This window comes from Aricia agestis, chromosome 20 (assembly GCF_905147365.1).
Source record: "Aricia agestis chromosome 20, ilAriAges1.1, whole genome shotgun sequence".
NCBI classification, from domain to species: Eukaryota; Metazoa; Arthropoda; class Insecta; order Lepidoptera; family Lycaenidae; genus Aricia; species Aricia agestis.
Genome location: NC_056425.1, coordinates 5,250,462 through 5,269,501, shown reverse-complemented (window position 1 = coordinate 5,269,501; position 19,040 = coordinate 5,250,462). Strand labels below are relative to the sequence as shown.

General features: G+C 37.8%; 2 protein-coding genes across 5 annotated transcripts in view; both read left to right on the top strand.

Moving 5' to 3' along the window:
- LOC121737306 (semaphorin-1A) overlaps positions 1–12,862 on the top strand; it is a 389,517-nt gene extending 376,655 nt beyond the window's left edge. Inside the window, exons 10-18 of one of the 4 annotated variants that reach the window (XM_042128942.1) lie at positions 202–284; positions 477–705; positions 2,152–2,300; positions 2,695–2,823; positions 3,570–3,780; positions 4,489–4,699; positions 5,679–5,814; positions 6,104–7,125; positions 12,851–12,862. In XM_042128942.1, the coding sequence (XP_041984876.1) occupies positions 202–284; positions 477–705; positions 2,152–2,300; positions 2,695–2,823; positions 3,570–3,780; positions 4,489–4,699; positions 5,679–5,750 (1,084 nt within the window). In that variant the 3' untranslated portion in view covers positions 5,751–5,814; positions 6,104–7,125; positions 12,851–12,862. Of the gene's footprint in view, positions 1–201; positions 285–476; positions 706–2,151; positions 2,301–2,694; positions 2,824–3,569; positions 3,781–4,488; positions 4,700–5,655; positions 5,815–6,103; positions 8,038–12,850 lie in introns of those variants that run through there. The other 3 variants (XM_042128943.1, XM_042128941.1, XM_042128940.1) reach the window with 3 other exon arrangements.
- LOC121737304 lies at positions 11,109–17,046 on the top strand. Its single transcript, XM_042128935.1, has 7 exons — positions 11,109–11,484; positions 11,628–11,903; positions 12,232–12,573; positions 12,892–13,223; positions 13,517–16,105; positions 16,189–16,294; positions 16,482–17,046. The coding sequence occupies exons 1-7, from the start codon at positions 11,206–11,208 to the stop codon at positions 16,992–16,994; spliced, it is 4,437 nt and encodes a 1,478-aa protein (XP_041984869.1). The 5' UTR covers positions 11,109–11,205; the 3' UTR covers positions 16,995–17,046.
- The last annotated feature ends 1,994 nt before the right edge of the window (positions 17,047–19,040 follow it).

Below are 19,040 nucleotides of genomic sequence, written 5' to 3'. Positions count from 1 at the left end.
TATTTTTCGAATTGCTCCCGATAAGATATATCTACAGACGAAAATATTATAACCTCCTCTTTTTTGGAAGTCGGTTAAAAAACAAAGGTGCAGTTATATAGAAGCTCGCACAGGGCGCAAAAAAGGCTATTCACGGCACTGTTACAACTATAAAAAACTTTTGTCACCCGATTTATATTTATTTTCTTATTTGTGTTTCAGCTATCGGTTTACACAAATAGCTGTAGATCCACAAGTGAAGACGCCGGGAGGAAAAGCCTACGACGTGCTCTTCATAGGCACAGGTAAGATATACCCCTAGTCCTTACTTTCTCAGAACTGACAGTATCTCCATGCCAAATTTCATTTCAATCAGTTCAGCAGTCTAATTCATTAGCGTGAATAAATTACAAATAAACACTCTTACCAACGTTCGCCAGTGCAATACTAACGTAACATGATAATTACCCATTTCTTAACGCATTCTTAATTTCCAGATAACGGCAAAATCATCAAAGCGATCAACGCAGTGTCATACGAGTCCAACAAGCGCGCGGTGCCCGTGGTAATAGAGGAGCTACAGGCGTTTGCGGGCGGCGCGGCGGTGCGGGCGCTGCGTGTGGCGCGCGCGGGCAGAGACGCCGCAAGACTGATAGCAGTGTCCGATAGAGAAGTGCTGAGTTTGCGGCTGCATAGGTGCTCCAGTGACAAGATAAGCTCGTGCTCGTGAGTATAATCTCTTAGGCCCACTTGCGCCAAAACTTTGAGTTAAATAAATAACCCGGGGCTTAATAATTCAGTGTTAACGTTTTTAATTTTTAACTCATACTACATATTGCACCAGAAGAATTTATCCCAGAGTCAACTAACCCGGGCTTATGTCATGTTCATTCATTCTTTTTACATCCAGCCAAATATGATAGAGCGAATGCTGAATAATTTAAGGCTCTCTCTCGCTCCACAGTACTTTAAATAAGGCTATCTCCTTATGTCAGATTTGAAATGACACGTGGTTTTATGTCGCATTGTGTTGTGAATTGTGATATTTTGTGCAAATAAATTAAGCGGAAAATGATAAAAATTGGGAAGAAACACTTGTGTCCAATGTTTATCTAGTCTACCTATTTAAAGGAGTTCACTAAAGACGCACTAATCCAATGATATTATTATTAAACTTTGGTAGGGAATTACTTTTTATGCTCATTTGTATATTGCAATTATTTTCAATTTTATTTAATAAAAAGAAAACAGTTTATTTTTCTAGGCGAAATCTTCGATTAAAATCTTTGTCTCTTTGTGAGTAAATAAGGGACCCTAAACAGATCGGTCCGTTCTACAATCCTTCTGTAATACAAGTCCGAACTAATGTATTCGATAATTTCTTCATCATCATCAGATAACAACCACTGATCATATTTTATCATGGTTAAACACAAAGTAAAACCGGTACCTATTACTGAACACAACAAAGTACATAAGTCATAGCCGAAAAATCTCAGTTTTGATATTACTAACCCAGAGTTAGTTGATTTAACCCTCCGACATCGGTGGGTTAAAATTTTAAAAAATTAACTCGAGGTTAACTCCTAACTCTTGGTGGTGCAAGTCATGATGTGAATTTAAATTCGAAGTATAATTTAACTCAGAGTTAAGCATGCTAACCCAGTCTGGCGCAAGTGGGCCTTAGAAGGGTTTTGATGACGGAGATAGGTTTTTTTGGTTAGGGAACTAACACAATATGGATCCCGCACCCATTTCGGTGTTGGTGGAATCACACAAGAGCATTCACTTTTGCTTTTACTCTTATATTAAGTTAACACTCAAACAAATGATCAACACCACTGGTGAGAGATTGGGTTTAGATTTTAGGAGAAACTTTTTAAATGCCCAATGCTCATCCGACGCATGGAACTTTCTTGTCACACAATCTGATGACCCTGTAATATTCTAAGTTGATGGTGATTTTGAAAATAACATTATAGTTGCTTCAACTCAGAAATAAAATGAAACACTTCCAAGGTCAGCCAAACTCTAAACCAAGGTTTCCCAAATTTATGTAAAATTTCCGTTTTGCTGAAGTAACTACATATATTACTGTTTGCAAAGCTCTTTTCGAAACTTCTTTATCACGTTGTCATTAACAACAATCATCACATAACTTCCATCTTTCAGAGAGTGCGTGGCGCTGCAAGATCCGTACTGCGCGTGGGACAAGCAGGCGGGGCGGTGTCGCGCGTACTCGCACGGCGTCGCGCGCTGGCTCGACGACAACTCCTTCTACCAGAGCGTCAGCACCGGCAGCCACGCCGCTTGCCCGCACAGTGAGTACAAACATGGCCTTCATAATGTACTTCAGTTCCTTGACAGAACTTTACACCGCCTGCCCACGCATAGAGTACAAGCAGAACCTTCGACTTCTAAAGGACTAATGCCGGATTTGTTAGGTTTCTTGACAGCAGTTTCTCCATTCTACAGAGTTGTTGTTTGGTTAACTTCTTGATGTTGGCCAATAACGTTAGTAAATAGATAAGCACCTGTCAAGAAATCTCAAATACTGGCAGTATCCTGAAATAGTGCTATCGAAGGTAGGTAATAGGGTATCGACAAGCTGTAAGAGCCAAATTCTGCGTGGCAACTTTTCATTGTGACTCAAGAGGTCCTTAGGTTCCATGCCCATTATATTTGATGCTAATTCCGAACTTGCTTGCTCTTCAGGTAAAGACGCGGGCGCGGTGGGCGGTCTGAGCTCGGGTTTGTACGACGACGCTCGCGGCGAGAGCAAGGGCGAGGTCATTAACATCGTGCAGGACAAGGACGGGAAGGGTGGCAGCAGCAGCAACGAAGGTTGGTTCTCCGTTTTTGATAGAAAAAACGAAAAGTAGCAGTAAGTAGTAACACTGACGAATTGTGTTAAAAGGATCCACCGCCGAATATAATATATCCGCATTTTAACCGACTTCCAAGAAAGGAAACGTGGGAGAGCCATGCTTCGGCACGAATGGGCCGGCTCGACCGGAGAAATACCACGGGCTCACAGAAAACCGGCGTGAAACAGCGCTTGCGCTGTATTTCGCCGAGTGAGTGAGTTTACCGGAGGCCCAATCCCCTACCCTTTACCCTTCCCTACCCTCCCATATTTCCTTCCCTTCCACCTGCAGCTCTTCTGATGCTGCGCATTTCCATGGGCGACGGAAGTTGCTTTCCATCCGGTGACCCGTTTGCTCGTTTGCCCTCTTTATTTCATTTTAAAAAAAGGAGTATAATATATTATGTTCTTTTTTGCATGTCCATTCAAAATAGAAATTCCCCAAGTTTTGCAGCATCAACTGTTGGGGCCAAATGATCTTATGTCTTAAGAGGGAATTGGATGTAAAATGGGGTAGAAATTTGTCATAAGATGAGTTATAGAGTATAAGATGAATCATAAGAGAGAAGTTTCACTTCTAAATCACGACTGAATTTCTTGCATCGCTCGACCGTTTATTTTAACTGTATTAGGGCATAGGCCAAACTGGGGTTGACATAGCATGCAGAATATTGGGTTAGCCAAACCATTAATTCTTCCACTACATCTTCACTCTCCAATCCAGGTCCGGAAGTCCTAGCAGCGGATCCGCCGCCCGCAGCTTACTCAGTGGAGACCCTGGCATTGGCGGTAGCGGCAGGGGCGCTGGCGGCTTTAGGTGCCGGGTTCGCAGCCGGATACATTTGTGGCCGCCGGTGTAAGAAGGACGATGATGACAACATGCCCTACCCCGATACTGAATACGAGTATTTCGAGCAGAGACAGAATATTAACAGGTGAGTTTTGTGATCAGAATCTTGAAGGTTTAGTGCAAGATAATACCTAGAAAACCTTAGGGTCTATCCATAAAGTTAATATACCTAGCGGAATAGAGAAACAAAGGCCTGAGCAAGCGAGATGTCACTATCAGTAACACTGCGTGGTAAAAAGAGACGTGTGATACATGACAGCAGAACCAATTTTTTTTTCATCTTTTTGACGTCCAGTCGGCACTTATCTGCACGTTGACCTTTTAATCTCTTAGAAAGATGCTTGTGTAAAACATACATATAAACATACGTAAACAAATTTTCACACATAGACGTAAATCAATTTTGGTTTTGTTTGACAGCTCGAGATTGTTGCTCTATTAAGCAGATTATTAAGAAAATCCTAAACTTAGAATTCATGGTTTTTAACAAAATATGAGCGAACGAACTGGGATTGAATACCTCCCCTCTCACCCCGCAAATTTCTCCACTGCACGTTTAGGTATGAAACTCGTAAGCATTAACAACCGATCGCTCTTGTAGGGGGGGGGGGGGGGGGGGCCCCCCCCGCCCGTACCTCGCTACGCCCATGGTCACACGTCACTACAGCGAGAGCCATGGGCGAGGGCGGATGTGTGCCAGAGACCTGCCAGTATCGTGTGTCGAGCCTGTGTAATTTTGAATATAAGTAAATAATCCAATACATTACATGCACTAATACATATCTTGTTCCAGGATCCAAGCGGAGCCGAAACTCCTGCAGCAGGTGGAGGAAGTGACGTACGCGGAGCCGGTGCTGGCGCCGCAGCCGAAGCCGGCGTCCCCGCGCGCGACGCTCCGCAAGCACCCGCCCTACCACCAGCAGCACCCCCACCACGAGACGCTGTTCCAGTTCCAGCCCGACTACCGCCGAGACTTCGCCACGCTCCGCTCGCACCAGGTCAATGTCAGTGCCTTTTGTATATGTGCATGGCTTCTGTAGCAGGTCCCATTTCATTTTGAGGGGGACAAGAGATTTTGGGGGATTGTGTCGAGGAAAGAGAATTGCATGATACTATTGAGGAAATTTATTCCAAGGCAGTTGACAGACCCATATCATTAGGTCGGCTTTAGCTGTGATCGGTCGGATGGGTTTGACATAACGCGACCAAATTACTAATTAGGTACGGCATCTGCCTAGGAATCAACTTCTCTGATAGTACATACACCTAGATTTAGGGGGAGGTTCTAATATATCTTGTGACTTTTCATTTTTAAAATAACAAATTGGAACCCACTAGCGCCAGTCCGATAATTATATTGCTAAATACGTCCTTTGCTAAAATATCTTGCCTTTACTTTCATAACGAGAAACAATATCTGACTGGCGTCTGTGAGCCTAAGTAACTAATCAAATGCATCGTGCAAATTCAATATTTAGTTACTATTTGATTGTTTGTGTCTCTAATGTGAGTTCTGACCTACAAAATATTAACATAAATAATTGTTGAACATACAAAAAAAAAATTAAAAAAAAAATCTCCACAGCCGAACATATAACCTCCTCCTTTTTGGAAGTCGGTTAAATAGACATCAATTCAACTATTCTTGCATGTTAATGTTGTCTCAATCATGTCTGTCGTTCAATGTTAATCACCGCTTTCTCTCAATCACTTCCATCATCATTCTAACAATGCTTTAATTCATGCCAAAATTCATGCAGTGATCGCGGCAAATTCCTTGACATGAACAAACTTGGATCTGAATTGAAATTTGAATTTCAAAAACAGAATCAAGAAAGAATTAAACTGTCATCTGTCACTTTTGACATCAATTTTCTTTAATGGAATATAAAATGCCAAGGAGTTCTCCCCGGTCTGCCCACTAACCATTATCCATACTCACCATCGACGCGCACGTCAGTTAACGCAGGAGTATTCCGGCAGGGCGATGGCTACCGGCGCGGCGCCGACAACGGCTTCTCGACCACGCGCTCAGTGAAGAAGGTGTACCTCTGAGAAACAAGTGGGGCGGACGCGCGGGAACTCCATAAACACAACACGCACCACCACCATACGCTGGGTGAGACGCCATCTTGATTACCAGCCTAGATAACTGTAGGTTGCAAATGTACAATTTACTAAACTTCTGAAGCGTTGTAATGAAACACAACACGCAGAGTAAACTAGGAAAAAGGACAAGGGCTACTTTTTGTCACAGTAAAATGTACGGTTTACACCGGACTTTCGTAGTGCATAATGTATTTTGTAGTCCACCGGACCGAAAGCGCTCTGATTTTTGTAATTTGTAGGTAATTTTTTTACTTCGATTTAAAATTATATTTTCAAATCGTTCAAATTTGGAATTGCAGTGTCGCAGCGCAGCAGCGGGTCGGGGTCGGGGTCGGGCAGCGCGTCGTCGTCGTCGCCGTCGCCCCCCTCCTCCTCCCCCTCCCCGTCCGCCGAGCGCCCCCCCACCCCGCCGCCGCCCGCGCCGCAACCCTGCGCGTACATCTACCGCAACTAGCGCCGCCCCGCAGAACTTGTTATATGCGTAGCGCGCTGAATAGCCCGACGATTCGATAAGACCGATTGAAGCGAAATATAGGAAACGGTTGCGTATTCGACATATTTGGGCTTCATTTGTCTTTAAAATGTGTCAGTTGTTAGAAAGTTTTGTGAAAGGGCGAATGAACTCTTCACACGAATATATTTTGGTATCGGTTTCCGAACGTTTCGATAGTGATGTGCTCGTCGAATCGAAAACGTCACCGTCCGATTGTGTAATCGATTTTCGTGAACGAGTCTTCGGGTACTTCGGCGCTAGCTACGAAAATTATTGTTGGGAGTTTGGGTCGATGTAACGTTACATGCATCGTACGAGATTTGCCTATAAACTAGAAACATTAGAGCCTATTTTGCGTGTCACCGACGGTAGGCCGGAATAGTGCTACTGAGATCGAATCGAACAGTTCAAAGTCGAATGTGACTCAATCATTCTTCCATGATAAATGACATATACGTACTCGTGATTATCCCCTTACCTAAATTCGTACGCCTATCGAGCGCGATAGAGAAATTGTATTTTTTTTAAAGGACGAAACGATGTCGACGTGTATGTACGATGATTATTGTAACAGAGTAGTTCGTTAGGATATAAATAGTTTACCTAATTCTAGGTGAAATATAAGTTTTGTTGGTAATGTTGACGAGTTAGTGTTGTGTTGTGACGTCATTGCGCCGGCCCCCGCGTGCGCCCCGTGATATGTCCGGGACGGACGGAATGACCTCACAAATCGCTTTTTTAAAATAATGTAGCGTTACTAGCGACATCTCGCTGATACCAAAAATTTATTGTTATAACTGGACAATGTTAAATACTGTAATTTTTTTTGTTTTAACACGGTGTGGAAACAATAGCTTAAGTTGTTTTTATGACCTAAAATACATTCGAGTACGACATGTGATTACTGACTTGAATATTATTTATGAATTCGATAACCATGTTAGATACAAATATTTAACATTGTCGAGGTATAAATGCGATACGTTTACAGATTGTTACGTAAACGTTACAAAAACTTGATATAAATTATATTTATCCTGTATAAATATTATGTAAAGTCCTGATACTCACACATTGATTAAAAGTGCTTCTTATGGATGTATCTAGATTTTAGGGGATCGTTTTGATAATTATTCGATAACGTTTTAGATTTAGCGATTGTATACATAGATTATAGAGCGTAAGCGCACTGAGGTGCAGTATTGCCAATTCGAGTCGGTGCGCCATTATGTAAACTTACTGTGGTCTAGTGATCATTATGTACATACATTCTGTGACACTGAGGTACGTGGTAACATTTTGTAACTCATATTTGAGTCGAAACATTGTTTAAGACAAAAATAATTATAAACGCCTTTTGTTACACCCGCAAATTGTAATTTCTAATTATTCTAAGCTAAACCTTCGGATGGGTTGAAAGTGTTGCCACGTACACTAATTCTAAAACATCTTTTTAGTCAACGATTGATTCTAAATTTAAAATCCAGAAAAGTGGGCCAAATGTTAAAAGTTTTTTTCTGAAACGTTCCTGTTGCTGTTTTATATACTTAGTCATTTCTTTATAGCTTTCAACATTAGCTAGCATGTTATTTCCAATCTGAGAATTTATACTCTCCTTCACTAATTGTTGACAATTGAATGTATGTAAAGAAATGTCAATTCTATTTGTAATAACCTAGTGCCTAAGTATGTGTGGCGAGATTGTGATCTTTGTGATCTGTATCGACTCCAGTAGATCAGTTCAAGAGAACTAATCAATACTACTCGTAGAGACCGGGAAGAGTAAGAGACGTTATTTAAAGTTCAAATAAGAACATGATCTAACTGAAACGTTGGAAACGATACATTTCATTAAATCGGCTTTGGTTTTAGCTTATATTAGCGCGATCGTTAGAGTAGCGAGTACAATAGAGAACGTTGAAAGACCAGATGTTATGATAACATTTTATACATTATTATTACTGTAAAAGGCATTCTAAACATTGCCTTCTTAAATACTCTCAAATCGTTTCAAGTAATATACCAAAGATGCCATGACTTTTAAATATTTATTTATAGATGTAATTTATATGTAATAATAATTAGTGAATTGTTATTTTAATTGTATATGTAACTGCCAATTTTCGAATATATTTTGAATTTTAATAAAACGCACACGGTTTGGTTAGTTGTTAATTTATTGGAACGTGTAGACGCTTGCATCTACAAATACAATTGGAAATGATTTTTTAAATGGTAACTCTGTATTTTTGTACTTCATAAATTTGGACATTTTATATATTATATTGCACACTTTTTAATGTTTGTTCATAATAAAGTACTTACTAATTAATCTTAGTTAACTTTCTCAAATTAACAGTGTAGTAATACATTATTCTTTGCCTCAGGGTTACCATTTAAAAATATATGGTACAAAATTTGCGAATTCATACATACGTAAGGCGAACTAGTATTTAAATGTAAATAGCGAGTTCTGTAATTTATACTTTTTGTCGAGTTACTAGTATTAAGCGTTAGACACTAAGCGCAAAATCGAAAAGTAAAATTGTTAAGATTGTTCATTTTGTATTAATTTAATGGATATCGATGAAATGTACAATAATCATTTCTACGATTTAATTACTGAAACATCTTTTATACTCATAATACATGCCTAGAAAGTCTTTCGAAGTAAGCGTAAATTATTATTAATTTATAAAATATTGAGAATTATATTATTATAACGTAACGTAGTTTATTATGTAGACCGCTTCAATTTATTTTGAGACTCGAAGCCTTAGCATTAGAAATTGAAGACTTTAATAATAATAATAATTAAAGAGGTTACTGTAATTAAAAGGGATTCGAAATAAAGCATCCAAGAAATCATAATTATAATACTTAGCTGATTTTCTTCACGCTGATCTCAAACTAACCATCGCTAAGCACCTACAGCTTAGATTGTCCAACAGACACTATGAGAATGTAAACAACGCATTTTTAATACGAGAACGCTGAACACGCGTTTTCTTCAAATGATAATGTACAAATAAAATATCTACTTATAGATCAATTCTGAATTCAAGTTCTTTTATCCACTTCTTTTGACTGCAAATATATTTAATTAAAGCAATATAATGTCTGCTTGGTTAAAAATTAAAAGACTTAAACATAATATTATGAGAACAGAAAATTATTAATTTTAAATTTGTTTTAAAATTACTTTACTACACAAAACAAAGTATAAAAGATCAGTCATCGTTGAAATGGAAGTGCCTAAATAAAACAATTGTAGACCCTACAACAACCAACCTGTCCTTGTACATAACTTTAGCGTGCCTTTAGTACAGTGGCGTATCTACCTCTTGGAGATGTGGTGCAGCGCTGATAATTCAAGGTCGAAGGTGTCAACTATCACAGCACTTTTAAATATTAGTAACCCGTGATTTTTGCGCAAAATTTTCTGCAGTATTAAGTTACTAACAGAGTGGTTAAAATATTTTCAACCAACAATTTAAAATGACTTAAATAACCCTTCTTAAACAATTATTAATTGCGGACACCAGCACACAGAATTTAACATGCATTTTATTGTATATCACATCAGCTGATGGTGGTTTGAGAAATATGTATCCCTACATCTGCCACATCATTTCGTATATTACCTTCCCATCAAGATAGTGTTAATCACAATTATTCTATACTAAGTTGTTAAGACCGCATTTGTTTGCTTTTTAGACACTCCATAGGTTAAGTAGGAGTTTTATAATATTACTATAATAAAGCAAAATCCAAACGCAGTGATAGAACTGTTACACTGTAATCGCTGCCCATGTTTATAGAGTGCAATTTTTTATAATTAGAGATGAATAGATTGACGGGCATATGTATGAAATATAATATTATTATGTGTTTGATGGTGTAAATTTTTATATTTCATACCTATGTTGCAATGTTATGATCATTTTCTCATTAAAATATTAAATATATGCTAAATATTTTAGCAAAGGATAAAATGTATTCCTTTTCTTTAGTAAATAAAACATTGAAACTTTCTTGTGTCTTATTCTTCAATTTCCTAAGATAGTTTTAAATAAATTTATGACCCCAAATTTTGGATGGCTACTCGGAATTAAAGCAGCTCTTATTCTCATTAGTTGGCGCTACTGTTGACTGAGGTTCACTTAACCAGTGATAACCAATTACCAAATAATCCATATATTTTTTATATTTTTTAATGGTTTACTACAGAAATTATAATTTGTGCCAGGAAGCCCGCTAAAAGCAATAGGTAACTGAATTCTATGAACCTTACACGTGACACAAGTGCCGAATGGGGGCTACCGCGTGTGAATTTTCCGCTAGTTGTCCAATAACTGGTTTTGGGTGTCCAATAACTGAAATGTTGTCCCAATAACTGGCTTTTTCCTAATGTTTATTTTTACCAAAAAATCAATAAAAGCTAAAAATCGTCCGCATTTTCATTTATGCATAGGTATCCAAAGTTAAATAATTTAAGAACACAAATATATTACATAATATGTCTATTTCCATTATATTATTTTCTACAGCTATTTCTGTAAAAAAACCTTAGAAGTCCAACAACTGGTCATTTACGATACGGATTTAAGCAAAACCCAACAAAATCAATTCGATTTAAAAATTGGAAATAGCAACAGGCTATATTTTTTCTGAATCGATTACTACGTCGCAATATGATCGCAATATATAGATCATAGAATAAAGATATAAGGACATCACTATTACTTGTCAAATGTCAAAATGACGTCAAAGATTTTGACATTTGGGAAGAAAACACGAAACATGTGTGGATCTTAGAATGTTTACTTCTGTGAATATTTTGATTAAAAGTTTATAAATTAATAATTCAATTAAACAATTAATGTCTCTGTCGATATACTAACAGACATGGCGTTTTTAAAGTCCATTTCTCTTAATTATAAAGACATTCTAATAACAGAGATAGCTCTTGATGGTTTGCAAGGAATTGGTTTCAATTTACTCTGGAAGAGAGTGGAAAAATGCCTGAATACACCGGTAACGACAAAACAAAAAGGTCGGTACTGGGATTTCATTAAAAACTATCGTTCTATAGAATTCTATCTTCAGAAGCAACCATTACCAGAAGTAGAAATATTGGACAGATTTTCCATAATTGACGAAAACACAGGCCATATTTTAGATCCAGTAAGTACTTTTAGTTTATTTAGGACTGACATTATTGCAATTTGAATTTAGAATTATAATTCAAACATTCTATAGAAAAAATGTACATAAACTTACACACCATCTTGTGTATATTATAATAATTATGTTTTTTAACCTTCTAGCCAGATTTCGTAGATGGCCCCTATGAATATTGTCCAGTAGATGGCCAGTATGGTTCATGTACAAATTTTGATGAAAGGGAATCACTTTCTGTAAGTGAAATAGAGAAAATCTCATATGAAGAAGTGGAAGCCAAATATGGAAATAGATTAGTAATGGTGGCTTCCATAGAAGAGAGATGGAGAGCTTTGGCCTCTAATTTACCCATCTCATATTTGACTATGATGACTCCTATACATTACTGTATGCTGGAACTAATCGGACGAGCTAGAGAAAATGTAAGTTTTCTTTTTAAATTTTTAAATGCTACCCAAGATTTTCTTCTCTCAAATAAAAGATAATGCTAGATTTATGTTACTTAGTTAACTAACAACATTTTTTGCAATTAACCCATCAATCCCCAAGCAGCACCGGCTGTTGCAGACCAATTGAAAATCTATTATGCCTGTGATTCCCGCGATCCAGGTGTTAAAATTATAATGTTCAATTATAAAACTCAAAAACAATCTCAATTCTGTAGCCAGAAGTCTTAACATCACTCAATTTATAAAACCTATTGTTAATGATGAACAAAGTATAAAAAGAATGTGTAATATTTATTTTCAGGGTCAAATCACTGTAGGCAAAACAAACTTAACAAAAATAATTAATGAATCAAAGCTTTTGTTTTACAATCGTAAACATTTACTTAAATTGAACTTGATCAGTGTGGTCTTTATCACACAAGTAGTCGCAGGTAGGTCCATGAAAACCCTCCTGTTAAGAACAAAGAAATTCCATAAACCTCTACTATTGTCTTTGCCCAAGTCGGGAAAGATACATGAAATGGTTGAGTATCTGTTGAAACAGCCTGATTACTGTGAACGAACTGATATGGTCATCAAAAAAGGACTTCTAACATCAAAACAGAGTAAAAGACTCCAGAAAACGTTTAATATATTTTCCTTTGTAAGTATGTTCTATGATAACAATTTCTTTTTATTAATTATTGTTTATACTTTATGTGAAAATTCTTTAATATTTTCTTTTTTATTTTATAAAAAAACTATAAAGACACTCTTTTTTTATTATTTGTTTTTCAAAAATTTTAACAAATTATTGCATTGTCATTGGATCTTATTAGCCTGCATGCAATGTTTAAATACTTATTATAATTAATTTTACTATAGATAGAAGATATGTAAAAATCACTATCAAAGTTTTTGTTACATACATGCAGCCCAAGCTAATAAAAGCATGTAAACAAGGATATGACTTGAATTACAGGAAGAAAAAGCTATAGAGACAACTTCAAAGAAGGGTCCAGCCTATGTGATGAGGCGAAAATTTGTATGCCTCAACCCCGGAAGTGATGATGATGAGACAGATGATGAAGACCAGGAACCACCATTAAAATGCACATACAAAGTTGGGGTCGGGCTCCTGAGACAAGCCTACGAGAGATTTTTAGATGCAGGACAGAGTGGGCTGACTCAGATAGAGCTCGCTCAACTGCTCGGCGTAGAATTCTACACAAGCAGAAGTATATGCAGAATATTTAGAGATAGGAAGATAATAAGAGAGTTTCTAGAAGATAAAGGCAGACAGAGGACTGCAAGGTAAGTTTGTACTCACTTTTTTATTGAGTTAGTTTAGTTGGTGAATTTATCAGTATGAATGTGTATGGTGAGAGGATGCATAAAATATTGTAAGTATGAGTTATTAATTATGTAACACATACATAAATATTGACCAAAATCTATAGGCTGTGATTTGATAGTTTTCATACTAAAACTTTATGTAAATAAGTTTTAAGTTTCGGAAAACAAGCGACGCGCTGAAAACGTGCAAGACTGAACGCGCCCTAAGTCTCAAATTTAATTCATTTGTATAATATAAATGTTATTCGAAGGTTTATAGCTATAACGGCACAAAATTTGGACGAGATGGATGAAAAGTATGCAGTTGAAAAGAAAAAATTCTTGAACCATTTGAATGATACAAAAAAAGCAGTTAAGAGTTCAAAGAAGAGAAGCGCAGAGGAATCGAGCGAAAGCACATCTAAAGTACCCAAAAAGAAAGTCAAACACAATGAAGAGGAAAGCATGGACAATGCTATAGTAGAAACAAATTCCCTAACAGGAATTGAGACTATGCAAGGATCCATAATAAACGCAAAGAAGGATCTGACACTAAAACAACTCATGTTCGCGAACGGCACTCTAAAAGTTATCAAAGAGAGACAATTCGTCATTGGCTTTCAAACATTGGGATCCTTGGTGTCAAAGGAAATCGGACAACCGCCAATGGACACGAAAGCGATGAAACTTTTCATACAGAAGTTGGCTTTCGACAAGCAATTGAAAATATTAAAATTGAAATGGCCCGGATCAGACAATAGGTACTCCTATCTGATATGCGCCCAACATATAAAGGCGACGGATCCGATCATCAAAGCCAAATACAAGGAGATATGTTTAAAGGCAGAAGAGAAAGAGAAGAGCAAAAGTGACAAAGAGAAGACCCAACCTCTGGCGAAAGTCACGTACCCGAGATATATGAAAGTGCAAAAACTACACGAACTCATTATGCAATCTGTCTATTTCAATGAAGTCAAAAATGAGGGATTGCCTACCGGTTTCTCCACTCTGTTCTCTATAATACCCGAGATCACCGTCGAATACGCGATAGGCTCCATCGCGTTCGTAGCCAAAGTCGATAAGGAAACTCTGGGAATGAAACTCAAAGACGCGCCCGCGGAGGTCCAGAAACCTTTGCTGCAATCTACTAAGCTGCAGAATTCAGTTTGCCATAGCCTAAAAATGTTGGCAACGCTCGGTCTCATTCAGGTCATCGAGAAACCCACCCCGTCGCTGTTCAAAAAGAATACCGTCCTCTTTTACGTGTTCTACGTTAATCGTCACGCCAAAATCTTGGATACGCACGGCAAATGGCCGAGATGCGAGGACCTAAAGGCTCTGGAGAGATCCTTCTCCTTCGAAACAATGGAGGACGTTCATCATTACTGGGACGAAGTTCGCAATATAAGCCTGAACACAATCGTGACCGTCAACGAGCGGGAACGACCCAAAATGTATTTCCCGATGCGCGAGGAAACAGAGGTCGAGGAGCACGACAACGGCCAGAGATATGGCGACGGCATGGGCCCCTGCGGTTTCGATTCCAGCATTTTCATGGATATGCCTCGCTTATGGAACAAGTATTTCACAAGAAACAAAAAAAAGACCTTGGGCGGAGGGCCCAAGAAAGTACCGAAGGTCGTCAAAAGGAGAGTCAAGAAGAAAGTCGTTAGAAAATCGAAAGTAAAATTGGAAACGATCAAACGAGAACCAGGGGAAAGGGTAAAAGGTACGGGGTCGGCACCGAGAAGGAAAGATTTCACGTGGAACACCCTCGAGGATAAAATCCTGACGCTGTGCAAGGTCGCCGTCAAAATAATCAGTCCGACTACACAGGCGGGATCGCTGATGATCAGAAATTATGTCGCCAGGGACTTGCTGTCTTTAATAGATCCCACCAAGACAGTAACTGCGATTATCAGAAGAGGAACGGTACTGGATTCCAATTCCATCTGGAAGCATTGGAAGGAGCGAGTCCTGTGTGAGTTGAAGCGGCGGAGGGGTTCCATAAAGGATTACGAGGGTCTGCTGACGAAAAACAGAGTCTACAACCAGGGAAACATTCTGAAACTGGTCAACGAAATGAGATTACCTATGCTGGAGCTGATTTGGCTGATATTGCAGATGGAAAAGAATAAGGGGATACGAGACGAGTACGAGTGCATCGCTAGAAGCATTGACGATTTTAACAAGCAATACAGTATAGAGCTGTCCACTCCGGCTCAGGATGTGAACGTGTACAAAACTCCGCCGTCCCAGGAGATGCAGTTCGGTATGCTGAAAGAGTTGATAATGACCATCGTTATGCTCTCCAACGACGATGGTATACCCAAGAATCTCGCGCATAAGATATACTCACTGCTCAAAACATACCCAGAGAAGGTTTTACGCGATGCGATAGAGCAGCTGAGAAAAGGAGGTGCTATCGTGATAAGGGAGAAGTCGTCGTACTTTCACAACAGAGAAACTTTCGACAAACTTTCGCACTCAGCGTTCAAAGTTTCAGCGATGTATCGTCGAAAATGGACGAGTAAGTTGATGAAGGAATTCTTTAGGGACCTCTCGCAGCTTTTGAATTCGGAGCTTCCGACCTTCGGTCTCAAAGGGCGTTCTGAATTAAATTGTTTGCTATTTGAGCTGCAAAACTCTGATGCTATAGACATATTCTCCGATAGCGTCCCAGTTGTCGTTGGGTCTGCAGGATCTATATTATTGGAGGACCAAATAAATGTCGCAGACGTAGACACAAAATATAAACTGAAGTCTGGATATATCGGTTGGAAGAATAAAATGAATGTAAAATTATTTTCCGATCTATACAAAAAAGTTGACAAGGATGATTTAATAAGAACAATATCAAGGTAATATTTTATATAACAGTGTGAAATAATACAAATGTAATTAATTCTTATGTTGCATGTATTTTAATACTTTTTTTTTACAGAGATTCCATTGTCACTATAAAAAATGTGGACTATGATAAAAACGACGGGATATTGTCATATTTAGACGGAATAGGTTTTAAAGGATGCTCATTTAAAGAGCTAAAGGTAATTTTTATTCACATTATCATATATGTAACCAAATTGATTGGTATGGCTTTACTTTTGGTGTAATTTATCATCATCGCAAATCATTACGATTTTTTAATAATATTGCAAGTATTAAAATTATTACCAAAGTGAAAAAAATATTTAAAGATTTTATACTACATAAATAATATTTTCTGATTTCCAGGACCACTTATCAATTGATGCCAAAGAATTATCAGAAAAACTATCAGAACTTTCTTCTAAGGGAATTATCAGAACAGTTGGCTATTTCCAAAATATCATAATGTTGGCCAAATACACAAAGCCGTTTCTACAGAAAATTTCGCCTGATACTTACTTGGAACCAGCGCCGTGGCTGAATTTGGAAGGTCAAGTCCAAGAAAATGTGTTTTTTCAGTGGGCAACTGTCGTTGTAAATAAAATCTTTGAAAGCCCAGGCATAAATATAAGTACCATAAGCGACCATTTTGACTGTATTTCCAGTAGAAGCGTCCTAAATATTTGTATGTTTTTAGAGAAATGTGAATGTATGATATTGAAAACTTTACAACCTAAAGAAATAGATTTGTTCTCGGATGATGATTGTGCACTGGAAGATGGTGATTTCAATCCGTATTATTCTTTTGAAGACATTTATGTATATCCTGATAAAAATTGTTTGACAAAATTTGCATTAATACTACCACAGGAACCATAATAGTTGTTGTATGTAATGTTATTAAATGTTATTTTTTATATAATGTGCATAAATGTAAATGCAGTGGTTTGTTGTTACTGTTAATTGACTGTATCATAGTTACTTTATTATTAAGTAGTTAATTTAGTTATGTACAGAAAATAAAAAAGTTTGAAAAATATTTTTAATGTGGTTTATTTTTATACCATTACTCTACAAATAATAAAAACTAAGGAAACGTAACTCCCATATTTCAACCGTTTTAAATTTGGCTCCTTTTCGAACACTAAAATATGACAATTCAGATTTTCGCCAAGGTCGTACGAGGGCTGCTATTTATGTATCCGGAATTAAAAAAAGAAACAAACATATATCATTTAATATGGTTTTATTGCTTTTCAAAATATTCGCCGCGATGATCGACACACTTTTGCATACGCTGGAACCAATTTTCATAGCACTTTTTCCATTCTGATTGAGGTATCTCCAAAACGTGCATTTTGAACGCATCAACAGCCTCTTCGCGGCTCGAAAAACGTTGACCACGTAATTTGTTCTTCGCGTATGGAAATAAAAAGAAATCGTTAGGTGCCAAATCAGAGCTGTACGGCGGATGACCAGTCAATTCGATCTTTTCACCCTCCAAAAACTGAGTTGTTTCAGCTGAGGTGTGACAGCTAGCATTGTCGTGATGTAATATGATTCTGCGTTGTCGGTTGTCCTTTCTTATTTCTTCAAAGACTTCTGGTGAACAAATGGTCGTATACCATTCAGAATTAACCGTTTTACGATTCTCTAATGGCACTGTAGCCACATGTCCATTAATTCCAAAAAAACAGGCGATCATTTGCTTCAAAGTACTTTTTGCACGAGTAACTTTTGTTGGTTTCGGCTCATCTTGGAACACCCACACCGTTGACTGTTGTTTAGTTTCGGGGTCATATGCATAGATCCAAGATTCATCACCTGTGTAGATATTATAAACGGCTTTTGACGTACCACGGTTGTATTTTTTTATCATTTTTTTGCACCAATCGACACGAGCCCGTTTTTGATCGATTGTCAAGTTGTGCGGAATCCAACGCGAACATATTTTTTTTACAGCCAAATGTTCGTGTAATATCTTATGTATGCTCGTCATACTTATGCCTAAGGACGCCTCTATCTCGCGATATGTAACATGACGATCACGCATTATTAGTTCCCGCACAACATCTATATTTTGTGGGACAACAGCTGTTTTTGGGCGACCCTCTTTATTTTCATCCGTGAGCATAGACCGCCCACGATTAAACTCACTGTGTACCTACCAGTGATAAACAGTGGTTTTTGATGGTGCTTCATCTCCAAAAGTTGCGGTGAGTTGAATAAAGCACTGTTGTTGATTTAGCCCACGCCGAAAATCGTAGTAAATCATTGCACGAAAATGTTCACGCGTTAAATCCATGGCAAATGAAGACACGCAATTTTCAAAATGACGCAACAATGGAAATGGAAAAATAATTGACAGTCACATGAAACAAAATGTATTCTTCAACCAAAGAGTTTTTTTTTTTTGTTAATTCGTCCCGGTCGGGACAGGCAAAGGGAGTGTTGCCCATACAGCCACAACCAAAGAGTTCTATTTTCAAATGTTGTAATTACTTTTTAAATATTGTTCTTGTAAGTGGCCAGTTCCGGATACATAAATAGCAGCCCTCGTATCCCAGGTAACGTATCATAATATTGCGCGCCGAACGACAGCCTGCGCGGTTATTGTCATTGTCATAGTTATGAAACAATAATTGTCAAAAGTGGATAGTATTATGCAGTATACACCTAGCACATCTACTATCACGAAGAAACAAGCACATTATTATTATTTTGAAATCAAACATTTTCCTCTGATCCTTAATAATAATATACATGTTATAATTATTATGAACAAACCTTGTACGACTCGGGCGAATCTAAAACTGTCCAAGCACCTAGAGAAGACGATTTCAGATTACAAAAATCTATGTGCTAAATTATTACAGAATTAAAATAAAAACTTACGTAAATTTTGTACTTATAACTCACAATTAA

Coding starts and splice junctions, on each gene's coding strand:
- LOC121737304 (XM_042128935.1), top strand. CDS start 11,206: ATGGCGTTTTTAAAGTCCATTTCTCTTAATTATAAAGACATTCTAATA. Junction 11,904..12,231: donor TCGGACGAGCTAGAGAAAAT/GTAAGTTTTCTT, acceptor ATTTATTTTCAG/GGTCAAATCACTGTAGGCAA. Junction 16,106..16,188: donor TTAATAAGAACAATATCAAG/GTAATATTTTAT, acceptor TTTTTTTTACAG/AGATTCCATTGTCACTATAA.